At 41.1% G+C, this 16,454-nt stretch overlaps 1 protein-coding gene across 21 annotated transcripts in view; it reads right to left on the bottom strand.

The window, feature by feature from the left end:
* LOC107567371 (protein tyrosine phosphatase receptor type D) overlaps window positions 1–16,454 on the bottom strand; it is a 304,365-nt gene that overhangs the window by 14,116 nt on the left and 273,795 nt on the right. For 9 of the 21 annotated variants that reach the window (XM_016253039.1, XM_016253041.1, XM_016253044.1 and 6 more), the window contains 9 exons: window positions 14,753–14,913; window positions 12,921–12,950; window positions 12,632–12,744; window positions 10,150–10,191; window positions 9,622–9,719; window positions 5,434–5,557; window positions 3,377–3,552; window positions 1,769–1,888; window positions 1,451–1,605 (listed from right to left, as the gene is read on the bottom strand). In XM_016253039.1, the coding sequence (XP_016108525.1) occupies window positions 1,451–1,605; window positions 1,769–1,888; window positions 3,377–3,552; window positions 5,434–5,557; window positions 9,622–9,719; window positions 10,150–10,191; window positions 12,632–12,744; window positions 12,921–12,950; window positions 14,753–14,913 (1,019 nt within the window). The remainder of the gene's footprint in view (window positions 1–1,450; window positions 1,606–1,768; window positions 1,889–3,376; window positions 3,553–5,433; window positions 5,558–9,621; window positions 9,720–10,149; window positions 10,192–12,631; window positions 12,745–12,920; window positions 12,951–14,752; window positions 14,914–16,454) is intronic. The other 12 variants (XM_016253050.1, XM_016253057.1, XM_016253059.1 and 9 more) reach the window with 7 other exon arrangements.

Below are 16,454 nucleotides of genomic sequence, written 5' to 3'. Positions count from 1 at the left end.
ACTCTCACACACACACACACACACACACACACTATCAGCATCGATCGCATGACGTCTAGCATGAAGCACACGCAATCTGAATGTTCATTCTGCAGCAGGCGAATCGTTTGCAGCGCGGTTAATTACCCACGAGCGCAGGAGGAGGAGCATTTGTTTGGCCTGACAAACAGCACATATATAATCTCCCGCCTCACGTGATGCTGCCGGCTTAAACCTTTCTCTGCTCCTGCTGAAGGATGCGTCAACTTTCTGACAGCCGCCGCGGAATGAAAGAAAGAGATTTTTAATGGTCAGACAGGACGGCGTTTTGGTGCGGATTAAAGTCTCACTGTCGAGTCATTATCTGATCTGAGCCGAAAGGAATTCAAAGTCTCTGTCCCAATGAATGATATTAATTCCCGCACGCCGGCCAGAGAAAAGAGAGGAAATAAGGATTTTTCAATTTCAAGCGCTCTGCTGGGAGCTCTAATTAACTGCCGTATGTGTTATTTTTAAGGGTTTACTAATCCTTGTTTTCTATCTGGCAGTTTTCCGATGGAAGCTCGTGGCTTGCCGTTTTTGCATGCCTTTCTCTGCCTGATGTTTTTGTGCTGCTTTCGCTTAGAGGGGAATTTAACAGATGGTTTCATATCTGGGTTTTCCATAAATGCAAGAGTGCCTCATTCTGCCATGCACCAAAATCATGTTTTTTTTTGACGCACCGTTGAGTCTCATGAAATTGTGTGGTTAAAACTTGAGATCTATCAATGGTTTGACCAATCAATTTTTTTTTTTTTTTTTCAGTTTTCTACATATTATATGAGATTAGTTCTTTAATATGGGTTCTAATGATAAACGAAAAGCACACGACACATTATTACATAACCTGTGCTCAGCAAGAGACACTTCCGCTCACCAAGGCTGCATTTATTTGATCAAAAATACAGTAAAAACTATAATATTGTGAAACATTATTACCATTGTTTTCTATGTGAACGTATATTAAACTGTAATGTATTTCTGTGATGTGCAGCTGTATTTTCAGCATCATTACTCCAGTCTTCAGTGAAACATGATCTTCAGAAATCAGTATAATATGCTGATCTGCTGCTCGAGAAACATTTCTGATTATTATCAATGTTGAAAACAGTTGTGCTGCACAATATTTTTGTGGAAACTGGGATGCATTTGATCTTTCAGGATTCACAGATGAATAGAAAGTTCAAAAGAACAGCATTTATTTGAAACAGAAATATTTTGTGGCATTATAAATGTTTTACTGGCACTTTTGATCAATGCAATGCATCCTTGATGAATAAAATACTGATTTACATCTTACAGAGTAGTGAACATTTACATTTATATATGTAAAGCTAAAAAACATTGACATAATGCACATTACGTTTTGCAATCTCATGATTATCATTGCTGTGTCATTAATCATATAAATATAAATGCAGCGGCTTCAGACCTGCAGTGCACCACCATGGGTCCGGCGTCCGGTGGGTTGCAGGACTTGACTCTGCGCAGGAAGGCCAGGAACGGCGTGGGATGCTCCGGAACGCCGTGATCCGGCCACGCCGTGAACTGGAACTGCCGCACCTCTCGCTTCTCGCTGGAGCCGTTCTGAACGCAAGAGTGAAAGAAATATTAGCCATCATTTACTCACCCTCATGTCCCCTCAGACCTGCATGCTGTTGTTTCATCACAGAAGAAGATGGTTTCTGGAGCACGGCAGCGCTGTGAGGGCGAGTGAATGTGGCTTTGCTGGTCAGAAACGCTCCCGTACCTTGTAAAGTGCAAACGTCCGGACGCAGTACGTGGCCAGCTCCACCGTGTCCAGCAGCGTGACCTGAATGAGTCCGTACGTCTCCGTCGCTCTGTTGGGCCAGTACTGGTCACACTTCACCTGAAACACACACAAACACACATTGCGCTCAGATAAAGCCGGAGAAGGAGCGGCGCCTTTCCCATTCCCTGCTGACAAGAGGATTTCTCAACACAGCAGCGAGTGACAGACGCTATAATTACTATCTCCAGCGCTCTGTCGCAATCACATCACAGCCGGCCGTCATTACCATTATAGATGTGGGCTGCATTGTGAGCAGCGCACCGAACAAAAGAGATGCTAAACATGAAAAACCACACGCAGATCTGTCTGAATGCAAACAAGAGCTGGATCTGAACGATCATATTCTGCTAATAACGTTAGGACGCTGAGATCATTAAAATGCATCGAGTGGAGACGCTCCAGCACCGGGCTCCTGCGTCTTTACAGCAAGCATCAGACTATGGATTCATGCAAAGGACGATTCATAAATGCAGGAAAAATCAAGGCATGAATTTTAATTCTGCAGCTGAAAACAACACGAGTCTTGCCTTAGAGAAGAAGTGAGAGGGAATCTGAGAAGCACACAATGGTGCAAATAAGGAAAGGATGGAAATTAAATTGTGGGTGAAATCTGTAAAAACTGAGGATGACATGGATTGTGATATTAATTAGACCAATAATCAGTTTGACAAAAGCTTTTCAACCTGTTTGGAAACATTTGCCATATTTAACGTAATTTGTCAAAAATAAGACCGTTAAAGCCAGCGCTTTCCACAAATGCTTTCCGCTTTACTGTCAGAAAACCCTCAGGAGGAGAAACTCAGTTTTACTTCTGCTGTTTTATTTTCTATTCCTGTGACATTTGCAATTTTTCCCCAACCCTATTACTAAAATGTAAGACATAAACACACCTTGATTCGTGTGATTTTGTCAGTTATTTCAGCAAATAGGTAAATATTTATTTCCTATACATTTAGCATTTAGGTTTATAAGACGTATATTTCCTTTTTTTAACTTTTCCCCCCTTATAATCAGGACTGCATGCAAAATGTGTGACAGTTTAATGGTTATTTCATAATTAACACAAGTTAAAATGTAATATTTCTTTACTACATTTATGGTATTGTTGTCAATTATACATTATGCCATTGTTGGCATTGTCATAGGATTTTAAATCGTTAGATCTAGTCGAGAACTTGCTAGGTGTATTTTATGTGCAATAATAGTTTTCAAATATATCTAACATGATAACTCTGTATGATATTTATGACAAGTGGCAGTTATAGAAATAACAGTTATTTATCGTTAGTTATAATTACTGTAACGATAATTAAATCAGCACTGCAGATTAGCCAAAAACATGTGACAAAGACGGTAGTGAGTATGAATTTAAACTAATGTTAAATAGGTTTATTTGTCATTAATTGATGCACTCGTGCATACTGCAGAGACTCCGCCCACACGCTCTTCTGATTGGCTGTGATTGATCTGTTGTGGACAGATTGGTTGGAACAGGCCGTAAGCCAATCGCATCGAGGTGAGTAGTGATGTCAGAGCGTGCCGTACCCTGGATCTTTCCTCCAGTTTGGTCATCATGACGATGTTTGAGCTCCGCTGCTCCCAGATCATCCGCCAGAAATCGCCGAAGGTCTCGGGCAGCGCGCCTTGAGTGGCGATGTAAGCGTTCTGCTTCCGGTAGCCGTCGATGTAGTTTGCGTTGATGTAATCGCTGCCTGGAATACCTGCCAACACACAGCAGAACACACTGAGAACCAGAAACTACTCAACCGTTCGAGTTCTGAGTGGTTTTAGCATGATGCTCAAGTATTCTGCTAGCTCACTGCTAGTTTTTGGGGGGGTTTTTCACACACTGGTCAATTTTGAGATTGCATTGCTCTCTATATTCTGAAGGTTTTTACTGAAGGGTTTGTTCATATATCATTTGCACTGATTTATACAACATTTTGTTTGTAAAAACACGGTGAGAAAGTGTTATTTTCAGTATTTTCAGATAAAAAGAGTAATGCAAAATCCCCTCAGTAGAAAACATTAACTCTAATATGTCGACAAAATCAAACAAGAATTATGAACCTGGATTCATCCAATGTTGAGAAAAGTAGTGCGTATTTAATAATATAATGTCTTGTTTGCATATTTAACATAACATTCAGAAAAACTCATCTTAATGGATTGTGATTAATCAGCTGGGTAAGTATGGTGATATATATATTAGTTGAAATGTTCTCTTTGTTGTGCCTTAAATATGCTCTAGATGAGCGTCGCTCAAACTGACTTTCATTTACAGACTTAAAGCGTGTTTCGTTTTTGTTCATCATCCATGTGCTTATCAAAAGCAAATCATTTAAAAGCAGAACAGTCTACACACACACTCTCATTATTCATTATGATCCTTTTAGGAAAACCGTTCAGTGAAATCGTTCAAATTCAGATGTACGTTTCCACAAAACGGCCCTGAATCTTTATTCCATCCTGTATATATTCTGTGATTTCTGATGAGCAGACGAGAGAGAAACAGTGGAATGAACTGACAGTAAGTGAAGACGTGTGAGAAATCTGGAGGCTTGATTTCTGCTGTTAGACGGCTCGCAGCTCAGCTCACGCATGCAGCGGCGAGATAAAACTCATCCCAGCGCTCGCTCGCCCGCTCTGTCTGTCTCTACTCCAGGTGAATTATTTTACTGAGACCTAATAAATAAATTAAAAACTCCATGTTTTTCATTTTCTCCTTCATTCTGTGACTGACAGCATAGCAAAAGACAACTAATCCTGCGTTTTCTTCTCTCTGTTAGAGACAAAAGAGGACAAAATGACACACAGATATAAAAAAATTAGTACTGAACCGATGTGTGTGTGTGTGTTTGTGTGTGTGTGTGTGTGTGTGAGAGAGTGAGTGTGTGTTTGTGTGTGTGTGTGTGTGTGTGAGAGAGTGAGTGTGTGTTTGTGTGTGTGTGTGTGTGTGTGAGAGAGTGAGTGTGTGTTTGTGTGTGTGTGTGTGTGTGTGAGAGAGTGAGTGTGTGTTTGTGTGTGTGTGTGTGTGTGTGTGTGTGTGTGTGCTCAAATAGCCACAGCCTTTCAGTGTATATTTGACACATTACAACTCTGTTCCAAAACCTAGTGAGCCGCCTACATAGGGTGTATTTCAAAACAGGATCACATGTATCCATCACAAACAAAGCAAAACACACACACACACACACACACACACACACACACACTCACACTCACAGAGGGCCGCTGGAGGTTGATGTGGATTTTCTGCTGCAGTTCATCACACTATTTCATTTCTCATTGTGGAAACACAAAGCCGGAACGTTTATCAGGGCCGGACACGGCAGATGAGCATTTATTTGTGTCATTGTTCGCTGAGCGAATCTGCCATTTAACACAGTTTGGAGGGAAACTAAATGTTTTATTTTGGAATTGTTTTTTATGGAGAAAACTACTTATCAGTTCATTATGAATGTGTAATGCTGCTGTAGATGCTGCAAAATCAGCTTCTGTGTCTGGTTTTCCATTAATATATAATATATATAATATCTACTTAACACAATATTTTGCAGACGTATCTTGTTTTGAGGATGTTCAGACAGTGGTGAGCGTACCATCGATGGCGGAGAGCAGGACTCTGGAGTGATCGTAGGCGATGACGTTTGCGTATCTGTTCTTTGGTTTGTTGACCTCCAGGTTGGAGTGCTCCCACGTGAATTGCTGACCGGGATCGACCGACTGAGGAGGAAAGAAGAATATGGATTAATGATTGCGTTAATGAGCTCACATTAGCATCAGATCTAAACACGCTCACACAGACGCGGCTCAGGTTACTGCCGTATGATAACTGCTGGCTCAGACTCGTCTCACACTAATAATATCCGTCTGAAATAGAAAGACGCGGCTATGATCAGCATTCACCGTCTGTATTAATAGAGCGTGACTGTAACACGTCATCGAGCGAGAGCGCTCAGAAATAAACGCTGTTGCAAACAACTGACCTGACTTTCATGAAATTAATCAATGCATATATCATCCATTTATGAGCAAATTAAATAATTAAAAGTCACGATGAATATCTAACAAATAAAAAATATTAATGAATGAATGAATTTACAGATTAATAAATAAATATACAAACAAATGCATGAATGGATTAATTTATGGACACAATAATAATGAAAGAATTAATGAAATAAAGGAATTAAATCATCTAATGCAAAAATGCAGAAAGAAAGAAAGGTGAATCAATTAATGAATAATGAATAGATAAAATGCACTGAAAATAATAAAGGGATGATTGAATGAATGAATGAATGAATGAACACATCAGTGAATAACTGTACAAATTAAAAGTATGACTGGAGAAACTATGTACAAAATAATGAATAAAATAAATGCATGCAACACTTTAATGGATGAATGAATGAATGAATTTATGAAAGCATATATAATCCATTTATAGATGAGTGACTTAAAAATGGATGGATAATGAACAAATTAATGAATGAAATGAACAGACAAAAATAAAGGAATCGACAAGTGAATCAATAAATGAATGAATAATGACAAAAAGTACATGAAAAGCACATGAATGAACTAACTAATATAAAAATATTAATGAAAGAAAGAAACAAAGAAAATTAATAATGAATAGAAAACATGGGCTGACAAAATATAAAGGGATCATGAAGTGAATGAATGAATGACACATATGATGCGCGTGATCTTCCTGCCGTTAACGTTCTTCTTTTGATTTCTTCAGGAAGTCAGACGATTGAAGCTTTCAGCGCTGAGCTTCTTAAAAACAGGTGTGGGCCTGAAAGAGCGCGGGACGAGTCTGCCACTGAAAGAGCTTTTGTGCTCAATATGACCTCAGCGTCAGTCTTATGTGCCGTTTGCAATTTTTCCCATTTACTTTAATAATGAAATTATTCAGTCTCCGCAGTGTCTTTTGAAAATGAAAAGATGATACGCATCTGCCTGCGAGCCCAGCTCTCCGCGTTGACAAATTTCAAATTACAGTTTTCAGAGGAGCGTTGAATGAATGAAAATTGGTCCCGTAAGCGAAGAGGGGAAAGTAATGTCTTCATGCCTTGAATAGATTTTAAAGGATCACGCAGAGATGTGCTCCCTTTCAAACGGCGCTTTTGTCCACTGATGTGGCCTTTCAGACGAGAGCAGACGACTGCAAACAAATCACAGCCCCACTTGGACAAATTACACTCAGAAATAGCAAAACGATAAACGCTGTGAGACTGTCAACATCCGAAGCACATATTTCACATTCGACACGTATAGCTGCGAGGAGAGACGAGGAGACGCTGCTGTTTTAGCTGTAAAGCACTGGCGCTTGTTTGCGTAACTCTACAATAAGCAAACGGGCCTCGATATGAAGAACAGTAAATTGACAGTGGTGGTATTTTTCTGTCAGGGCGAGTCGCCGCGCCGCGCCATAAAGCGTCACTAAAGATGACAAATCTCCAGCTAAGATGCATCATTCTGCCCAAATCTGCTGAAACATGGCTCGTGAACTCGCCCGCTTCATTGTGCTGCTGAAATGACTTTCTGTGCCCATGCAAACGTGCCCCAGAACGACAATCCCATGTGCTTGAGCTCAGGCCTGGCAGGCGTTTTGGCGGAGCTCCACGTCTGACCTCATGCTCAGGAACCGCAGGCCAGGGGCCCGACGGCAGAGTCTCACGGCCCAAAACACATCACCAAACCGACTCGTGTTTTGCCCTGCGATCTCGCTGGCTGAGATAAGGAGATTACATCCAGAAACATCCTCCCTGACCTTTCCTACGCCGGCGTGGTAACTGACAGCCGTCAGGCGGCGGGAGATACGGCGGGAAAGCTGCACTGTGAGCGCGACTGATACGATCGCGTTTGTGAGCGGCAAACGTTCATCAGGTCAGACACACCGAGCGACCGCGTGAACAGCGGTCCGTCTGAACACATGTGCATAAGCTTACCGGGACGTTGCTATGCGGTTGCCAGGGTGATTGTTTTTAAATCAGTTTGAGTAACAGTCATAGTGATGCTTGACTTCCAGTAATAATGTTGAAAAACATTCATGTTCATTTTAAACCTTTTCAAATATTAAATAGTTTCCAAAAGAATAGAAAACCTGAAAAGAACGAAAGTTGTGTTGTTTGTTTAAGATTGCAAACAAAAAAACACTTTTCATATTTAAATCCCAGGTTTCAATTTGAGTCACATAAAATCATCGAAAGTTTCAGGAGTGAAAATTGCATTTAAATGCATAGTGAATCCACTAAATGATCATTGTGTGTGTATGGACCATAATTCACTCTCGAAATTGCAATGACTGACATTATGGTAATCATAGCAACATTCTGGCATCCTCTATTTTTGTCTTATTATTTGTCATACTATATTCTGTCATTTTAGTAATACTATAAGACTTGGAGCCAGATTTACTATCCGCTTGCGCCAGCGCAAACCCTCACTTGGCGTTAAAAACTGTCAGGATTTACACGCAGTGGGAAATTAGCGCTGAGAATTTGTGGACATTATTGAATAAGCATTTGTAGGAGTTTCCCTTTCGATCGGTAAATTTACGGGAGGAGAGTATTTCAATAAATCAAGCGATTTACTAAGATTTACGCTCGTCAATTTACTGGTATTTGTGCCATTATTTAACACCTGAAAAAGCATGTCTTAAAGCAGGCGGTAATTTGCGCAGCTCTTGGTAGATTGCGCTGGTCATTATGGAAATAAGATGTTGCGTCTGTGTTCTTTAATCTGCACCTTGTCAGTAAATCATCCACAGAATTTTCCCTCCCATCGGCATTTTTATGGAATTGCGCTCTAACGCTAATTTGCCCTGTTTAGTAAATCTGGCCCTTGTTATGTTTAGCGATTTTAACTAAACCATCATCAACAGAACTGTCTTGTTTATGTTTGTAAGGCTGCTTTGCCGAGCGCGCTCTTAAAAGGTTGCCATGTCCACTTATTATAAACAACATTTATTAAGCATTTTTGTGCTTGTTGTTTTGCTCAGCTCATAAAGCAATCCAGCTGATGGGAGTTAATAAAATAGGCAGGAGCAGGTCATGATATTTGGGTATATGTCTTATTTCCAAGATAAAGTGTTTGGATTTAAGTTTATCATGGGCTTGTTCTTATTTGCCGTTTTCTAGAAAGACCTGGCAACATTTATGAGATAAGATGTACCTCCTTCCCTGTGATTTCTTGCACTGCGCATACAGAAGAGAGACTCAACTCTGATACATATTTAAATATGGAGCTGACCAATAAGAACTCTCGGCACTATTTCTAGGTGACTAATGAAATATAAATAAGTGACACTGATCATGTGACTCAAGATACTCTCTGGATCATCTCAAACCATACTGGAGAAGTTGATCACCAACTCAGACAAACCAAATACTTGGCAAATTCATTAAAATTTTAAACCTTTCACTCAAATTGTTATGCTGACGATATGATTTGTATTCATATAAAAACATTGCAAAACACAAGCATTTAAACCAGTGGTTCTCAACCAGGGGGCCTCAGCATACATCCGAGGGGCACACAAAATGGCTTAAAATCATTTAAAATAAAACAAGTCTTAAAATAAACTAAACAGCTAAAAACACAACCTAGCATCATGTTTCTTAATATAATCAGTACCTTTAACAACTGCCATTTTTATTTAAGAATTAGTGCTATAGAATATCTTATTTGGTAGAAATTGCCATTTGTAAGTAAAAGACAACTGTAATCAAACCAGCTTTTTTCATGCAGAAAGTAGTGAAATGGCTGAACATTACCTCATACTCCTGCGAAAACTTCAAGTTGTCATTTGCTTTCAGGCGTTCGATGTGATCGGCCAGCTCCATGACTGGGATAGGAGGGTGACTGGCCATCCCTGCAGACAGGAGACAAACAAAGAGTCCCGGGGTTAGCGCTAGCTCACCACAGCCTGTACCGAGAGATGGGCATCACAGAGGATGAAGGATGTGAGGTTTGTTTGGCCTGCATGATTGAACGAAGCAGCCACATGCTCTGAGAGAATGGACACAGAAGCCGCACAGAGCATTCCTAATGAAGAGAGGAATGTTATTCGTCCGCAAGCGTTAACATGGCGGGAAACATGGTGGAAAGATGGAGTAGAGTAGAACTTTAGGGGCTGGATATTAAAGTTTGAGCCGGCGATGAGTCTAAAGGATGTGACATATCAAACCCCGCCTCCTGCGCTGGCGTGAGGCAAAGCGGCGTAAGGAGATGAACGTAGTCTAGAGAGGAAGTGAAGGAAATGAACAGACACAGTGGCATATGTAGAAACAAGAACGACTAACTTGACAAATGGAGGTTACTGGGGTAAACCGATGTGGCTGAACCTGCGAAGGAAAAGGGGACGGGGATAAATCATACTAGCTGACGTTAAAACAAGCAAATGTGGTGATCGGCCTCTATCGGAACTAAAAAAGAGGCAGTAGAAACACAGTCTGAAATGACAGTCGACAGTTCGCAAACCACGCTACGACTCCATCTCTACGTTTATTTGTTAGTAAAAACAGTCACACATGCTAACGGCTAACGGACAACAAACATGCGGAAATGAGGATAAAACGTTTGGAAGGGAAACCAAGAAAAAATAAAGAGACACACAAATGTAACAAGGACAGAGAAGATGGCGTGCACGTTTATCATGCGCATGTTTGTCTGTTCTCTAAGGGCTTCGGCTGTGAGATTCGCAAAGAAGGCGCGTGTCTGCGAGAGAGTTTGCGTTTGCACTGCAGAGGATGCTTTTGAATAGTCGAGAAGCAGAAGCTGCTCTCTGATAACCGGTTTGCATAACAACAGCCTGCGTGCCGCAGAAAAAGAGGCCGTACGCTTGAACACGGTGCTTGGCAGGTTGGCCTCTCAGTCTGACTGCTGCCCCAATCCCCTTTAAAGCCATCAAAACAGACCAGCCTAACCAGTGGAAACCAGGGGACAGATGCATAAATGTAGCCACTACATTAAGACCGAGTGTTAAGAACTAGTCTGAACAGAAGTCAAGAGTAATCAGTCTTACTTTCAGGATTCAAACTTGTACGGCTAGACTAAAGAGTTTATGCAACCAGCTGCAGCTTGGTAGCAAAAGCTGGTCTGAGCCACTTTTATCAGAAAGGTAAAGTTTCCCTCCAGTCCATCTGTCTTGCTCTTGCAGTCCAGGTGTTTCTGACAGACAGACAGATGGACTCCGGTTCAATGTGTTTAGAGCTGGTCTCTCTGGCACCCAGGTTCTCCTCTGAGAAACTAATGGAGCAACTGTTGTCACCGCCATTCTGCCCCTCAGAAAATAAATCTATAGGTCTTCACGGCTGGCCGCTCTAGAACCGAGCACACTTCACCTTGTTCACCAAGGTCAGGAGGGAGCAGCCGTTCACCGCTCGACAATTCCTACATTCCTCTGCGACTCGTTCACACTCCGCTGCTTTCAAACACAACGGCCCACCTGTATGTGTGTGTGTGTGTGTGTGTGTGTGTGTGCGTCTGAATATACAATCGCCAGCAGAGGTTTTGAGAGTCACTGGCTTGAATATATATCTCCATAGTCTTCTTCAGCTGGCTTTGGTTGGCCACAGTCCTCGCTCTTCAGGTAAACTCACTGAGCTGTTATGAATGTGCTGCGAGGAGTTCTTGGGTCAGCTGTAAAGCTGCAGGCCCTGAGTCTGGAGGGATTTCCTGCCCTTCCGTCTGTCCGGAAGCCACCTGTCCTGTGCAATTCCTCAAGAGGTACGTCTCTGTATCTCTGGCTCCATATGGCTTACAGACCCTCCCATTAAAGTTTTAATATGCTGAGCACAGCTTTGACCTTTCTACACACAGGTCTGTTTGTGTCCAGTGACTCATTCAAGACCAACACCAACATGTTCCCGAATCTATTAGATGCCTTGTTGTCTACATAGGCAGCATCTTAAATAGATCCTCTTGAGTCATTGATTTGACGTATTAATCTAGCTTGCGCTCACTGTTGTACACGGACGCAGCTCCGGGCGGATGACGTATGAGGTCAGCTTTGTGCTAATTTTCATTTTTGGGTGAACTAACCCTTTAAAGCTGGGCATGTCAAATAAGGGAGACATCCAACATATGCACTGTGTTGAGGGCACCAGGGTTGGGAAGCACTGCTCGAGACTTCTCACGTTCCTCACGATTCAAGCATAGAATCTAGTCCTAGAATCTTTAGGTGTATATGACTTTCTTATTTCAGACGAATCCTGTCGGAGTTATATAAAAAATTGTCTTTGATTTTTCAAGCTGTTTAATGGCACTCAGCGGGTGTTGCATGCATCAGTCCAAAAGAAGTGAAATAAAAGGCGCCCATCCATTTAAAAAAAAAAGTGTCTCACACAGCTCCGGGGGGTGAACAAAGGCCTCCTGTAGCAAATCGATGTGTTTCTGTAAGAAAAATATCCATATTCAAAATGCAATCACTTTAATCTAGCTTGCGCTCACTGTTGTACACGGACGCAGCTCCGGGCGGATGACGTATGAGGTCAGCTTTGTGCTAATTTTCATTTTTGGGTGAACTAACCCTTTAAAGCTGGGCATGTCAAATAAGGGAGACATCCAACATATGCACTGTGTTGAGGGCACCAGGGTTGGGAAGCACTGCTCGAGACTTCTCACGTTCCTCACGATTCAAGCATAGAATCTAGTCCTAGAATCTTCACTTCATTGAAAAATCTTTTGAAGTTTCCTAGGACACCCTGTTTCAGACTCAAGGAGTTGGCTGATGGTTTGTGTTTGATGGGGAAGATGAGGAGGATGGCGGTCGGCCGCTCTTACCGGGAGTCTGGAAGTTCAGACGGCGTAACTCCACAGGGTCTGTGGGGTGATGGGAGGGCATTTCTTTACCGCTGGGCAGACTGCCTTTCCTGGCCTCTGACTCCGCCCTTTTCCTGAAAGAAATACATCATGTACTTCAGGACAAAACTGTGTTTGGACTATCAGAGCAGCACTGCAAGAGGTCAAGCAAACACGCTCGTGATGGGCATTCAAATGTGACACATCCTGGCGTTCTGTGAGCCGTGACCACTGCGTGTGTCTCAGGTACAGCTCTTCTGCATGCTCTCACCTGTCTGGTTGACTGCTCCAGTGGAAGCGGCAGGAGGGGAGAACAGAGAGTTAGTACGCAAGACAAATACAGATGTCCTCATCACAACTGCTGATATACAGAGTGGCTTTGCATTTGTTAGTTTTCGTCTGATCCATTGTTTTAAAACACACCCACTGCACCACTGCTCCTAACTAGATTTAATGTGACATAACATACTCAAGGCGTTATTTCACAGTCTTGTTTTTCTCCAGTAATTTAGTTTTTTGTTTTGAATATATATATATATATATATATATTGAAGTGTGCTAACAAGGACCTGGGGTCATGAAAGGGCTCTTAGTTCAAAACAGTTTGAAAAACCCTGAAGAATCTGATGAGTAAAACTAATTACACAATTAATAATGATAATACACTACTAATCAAAAGTTTGGGATTAGATTGTTTAATGTTTCTGATAGAAGTTTCTACTGCTCACCAAGGCTGCATTTATTTGATCAAAATACAGTACAACTGTTTATATAGTATTACAATTCAAAATAGCTGTGTTTTATGTGAATATCTGTTCAAATGTAATTGATTCCTGTGATCAAAGCTGAATTTTCAGCATCATTACTTTTTTTTTTTTTAAGAAAAAAATAAAATGATATACTATATAACCTTTTCCAGGCCTAACAACCTGTTTTATTCCCGATGTTTACAGGTTTTCCACTGTGTGTGTTCTCCTGACAGCAGGGATTGCTCTCTTGTTTCTGTTTGTTTGTTCTGAATTGGAGCATCACAGCAGCGAGTGTGTTGTGTTGTTGACATTGTAATATTACACTATGAGCTGTGTGCATGAGCCCGTGACATTGATTCTGTGATTAACAAATAAATCTGCCATCAGAAGACATCAAATAACCCTGGATATATGAAGGAACTCATCATGATAGATGTTCAGCTCAATGCCTGACTGTAATTTACAGCAGATGATCAGATCAGTATATATTCAAATGAGCACCACAGATTATCGCACAGATACTGACAATGCATAACTGCAGAAACACACACACACACATGCATACACACACAAATGCACACACACTCTCACACACACACACACACACACACACACTAACTCACACACACACACACACTCACACAAATGCACACACTCACACACCACACACAAACAAATGCACACACACACACACACACACATACAGACTCACACACACACACACACTCACACACACACACACACACACACACACAGACACACACACACACACACACTCACACAAATGCACACACTCACACACCACACACAAACAAACGCACACACACACACACACACACATACAGACTCACACACACACACACACTCACACACAAATGCACACAATGGCTTAAAGTCGAGATGAAATCCAAATTGACTCCATTCACTTCCTTAACACATGTTCCTGCTCTTAACGTTATTCCGATGATCAGCTTGCTTTTGCAATCTTTCACCCTAATAAGAAATTAAGTCACTTGGATAATGCTAAAGCTAATAAAATCCCACTGTACTTATTTTTCTTTTTGCTTGGATCTGGGTTATTGAAGTTAATTAAAACTAAAACTGAAAATAAAATTAAAATCATAAAAAATATTTCTGTTACTTGAAATAAAATAAAATATAAAACATGTTATTTAAAAAAAATCCTCACATTTCTCATTTTAATTACTTAACCTAATGTACTAACATGACTACAACTGAAATAAAATGAATGATATATATTTATTTATAATAATATTGTAACTTCGTCACGAGGAGCCTGCCTGCACTGTCTGTGGTTACGCCGCTGGAGTGTGTGCTTCTCCACGGTTTCTACCTCTTGTACAGCAGGATGGCGATGACGATGCAGATGATGAAGATGACGGCCAGAACAGGCCCCACGACCCAGATCAGACCCTCCTCTTCATCGATTATGGGCTGCGGGTCGATATCGGCAAACATCACCGGATCAGAGTACGGACTCGCTGCGTACAACATCTGCAAGAAAAACCACCACAACATGTTTGATGTGTTTTCAATGGGCCGAGTGCAGCAGAAACGTGCAGCTCGTAGTTTTGTTAAAGCACATGCATGAATTATTCAGCAGAACAAAAGAGTTTGTTATTTGATCTGTAAAGTGTCTAAGTCGTGCCTTTTGAGGTGGAACTACTACAAAACTGTTTCACATTCACATGCATTAAACTATCCTTGCATAGATCGCACATGTAATTGTATACACGTAATGATATGTTCCAGACTAATGCAGGGAATGTTTCTTTAAAGCCGTTTCCTTGCAATCAATGGCAGCGTATTATTATTCAAGCACACAGTCAAACAGCCTTGACGTGCTGGAAAAAATTAAACAGAACTATATACATACGATCATATAAAAACACTGTCAGAGGTCTGAAATCCTGTTATGACTGATTAATGTAATATTCATCAGTGTGTGCTGCGTTGTGTTCAGTGATGTGAGTTACGAACTACATTCAGTGATTAGCTTCTAATTTACTCTGAAATCATCAGCACAAGCAGATAAATGGAGACGTAAGACACCCACACACACACACACGCACACACATACACACACTCACACACACATAACTCTCACACTCTCACACTCACACTCTCTCACACACACACACACACACACACACACACACACACAGTATTCAGACTTCATATTCTGAAATATTCAGAGACATAAACTGGAATAAAGTTCAAAAGTTTGGGATTTTTGAAAGAAGTATCTTCTCTGTTCACCAAGGCTGCTTTTATTCAATGAGTAATAAAATATTATTATAATGTAAAACAGCTGTGTTCTGTGTGAATCTCTGTTAAACTGTAATGTATTTCTGTGATGTGCAGCTGTATTTTCAGCATCATTCCTCCAGTCTTCAGTGTCACATGATCTTCAGAAATCAGTATAATATGCTGATCTGCTGCTCGAGAAACATTTCTGATTATCATCAATGTTGAAAACAGTCGTGCTGCACAATATTTTTGTGGAAACTGTGATGCATTTTATTTTTCAGGATTCACAGATGAACAGAAAGTTCAAAAGAACAGCATTTATTTGAAATATAAATAATTTTGTAACATTCTAAATGTCTTTACTGACACTTTTGATCAGTTTAATGCAGCTTTTCTGAATGAAAGTATCGATTTCTTTTAATTTGTTTCATCACTGAACTGCTTTATGTGATTTACACACAAGAGCAATGACAAAACATGGAGAACAGTGATTGTGTGTGGCTTTAGTGTGATTTAGGCAGTAATATGAGGCTCTACTGTGTGTTTCTCTGTGTTTCCAGCTCTGACGGTGACCTGCAGCTCACTGAATACTGTCTCATGCTCACAGAGCTGATCATTCCTCTGTGTGTGTGTGTGAGTGAGTGTGTGTGTGTGTGTGTGTGTGTGTGTGAGAGTGTGTGTGTGTGTGTCTGTGTCTGTCTCTCTGCAGTGCAGTTGATAAGGCTCTGCTGCTATTAAAGGGAAGGCGTTTATCTCACAGTCCCGCCGCTGACAGCTCTTCAGGG

Source organism: Sinocyclocheilus grahami, unplaced genomic scaffold (assembly GCF_001515645.1).
Source record: "Sinocyclocheilus grahami isolate Dianchi unplaced genomic scaffold, SAMN03320097.WGS_v1.1 scaffold1151.1, whole genome shotgun sequence".
Taxonomy (NCBI): Eukaryota; Metazoa; Chordata; class Actinopteri; order Cypriniformes; family Cyprinidae; genus Sinocyclocheilus; species Sinocyclocheilus grahami.
The sequence above is the reverse complement of the archived record's forward strand: the minus strand, read 5'-3'. Positions and strand labels throughout refer to the sequence as shown.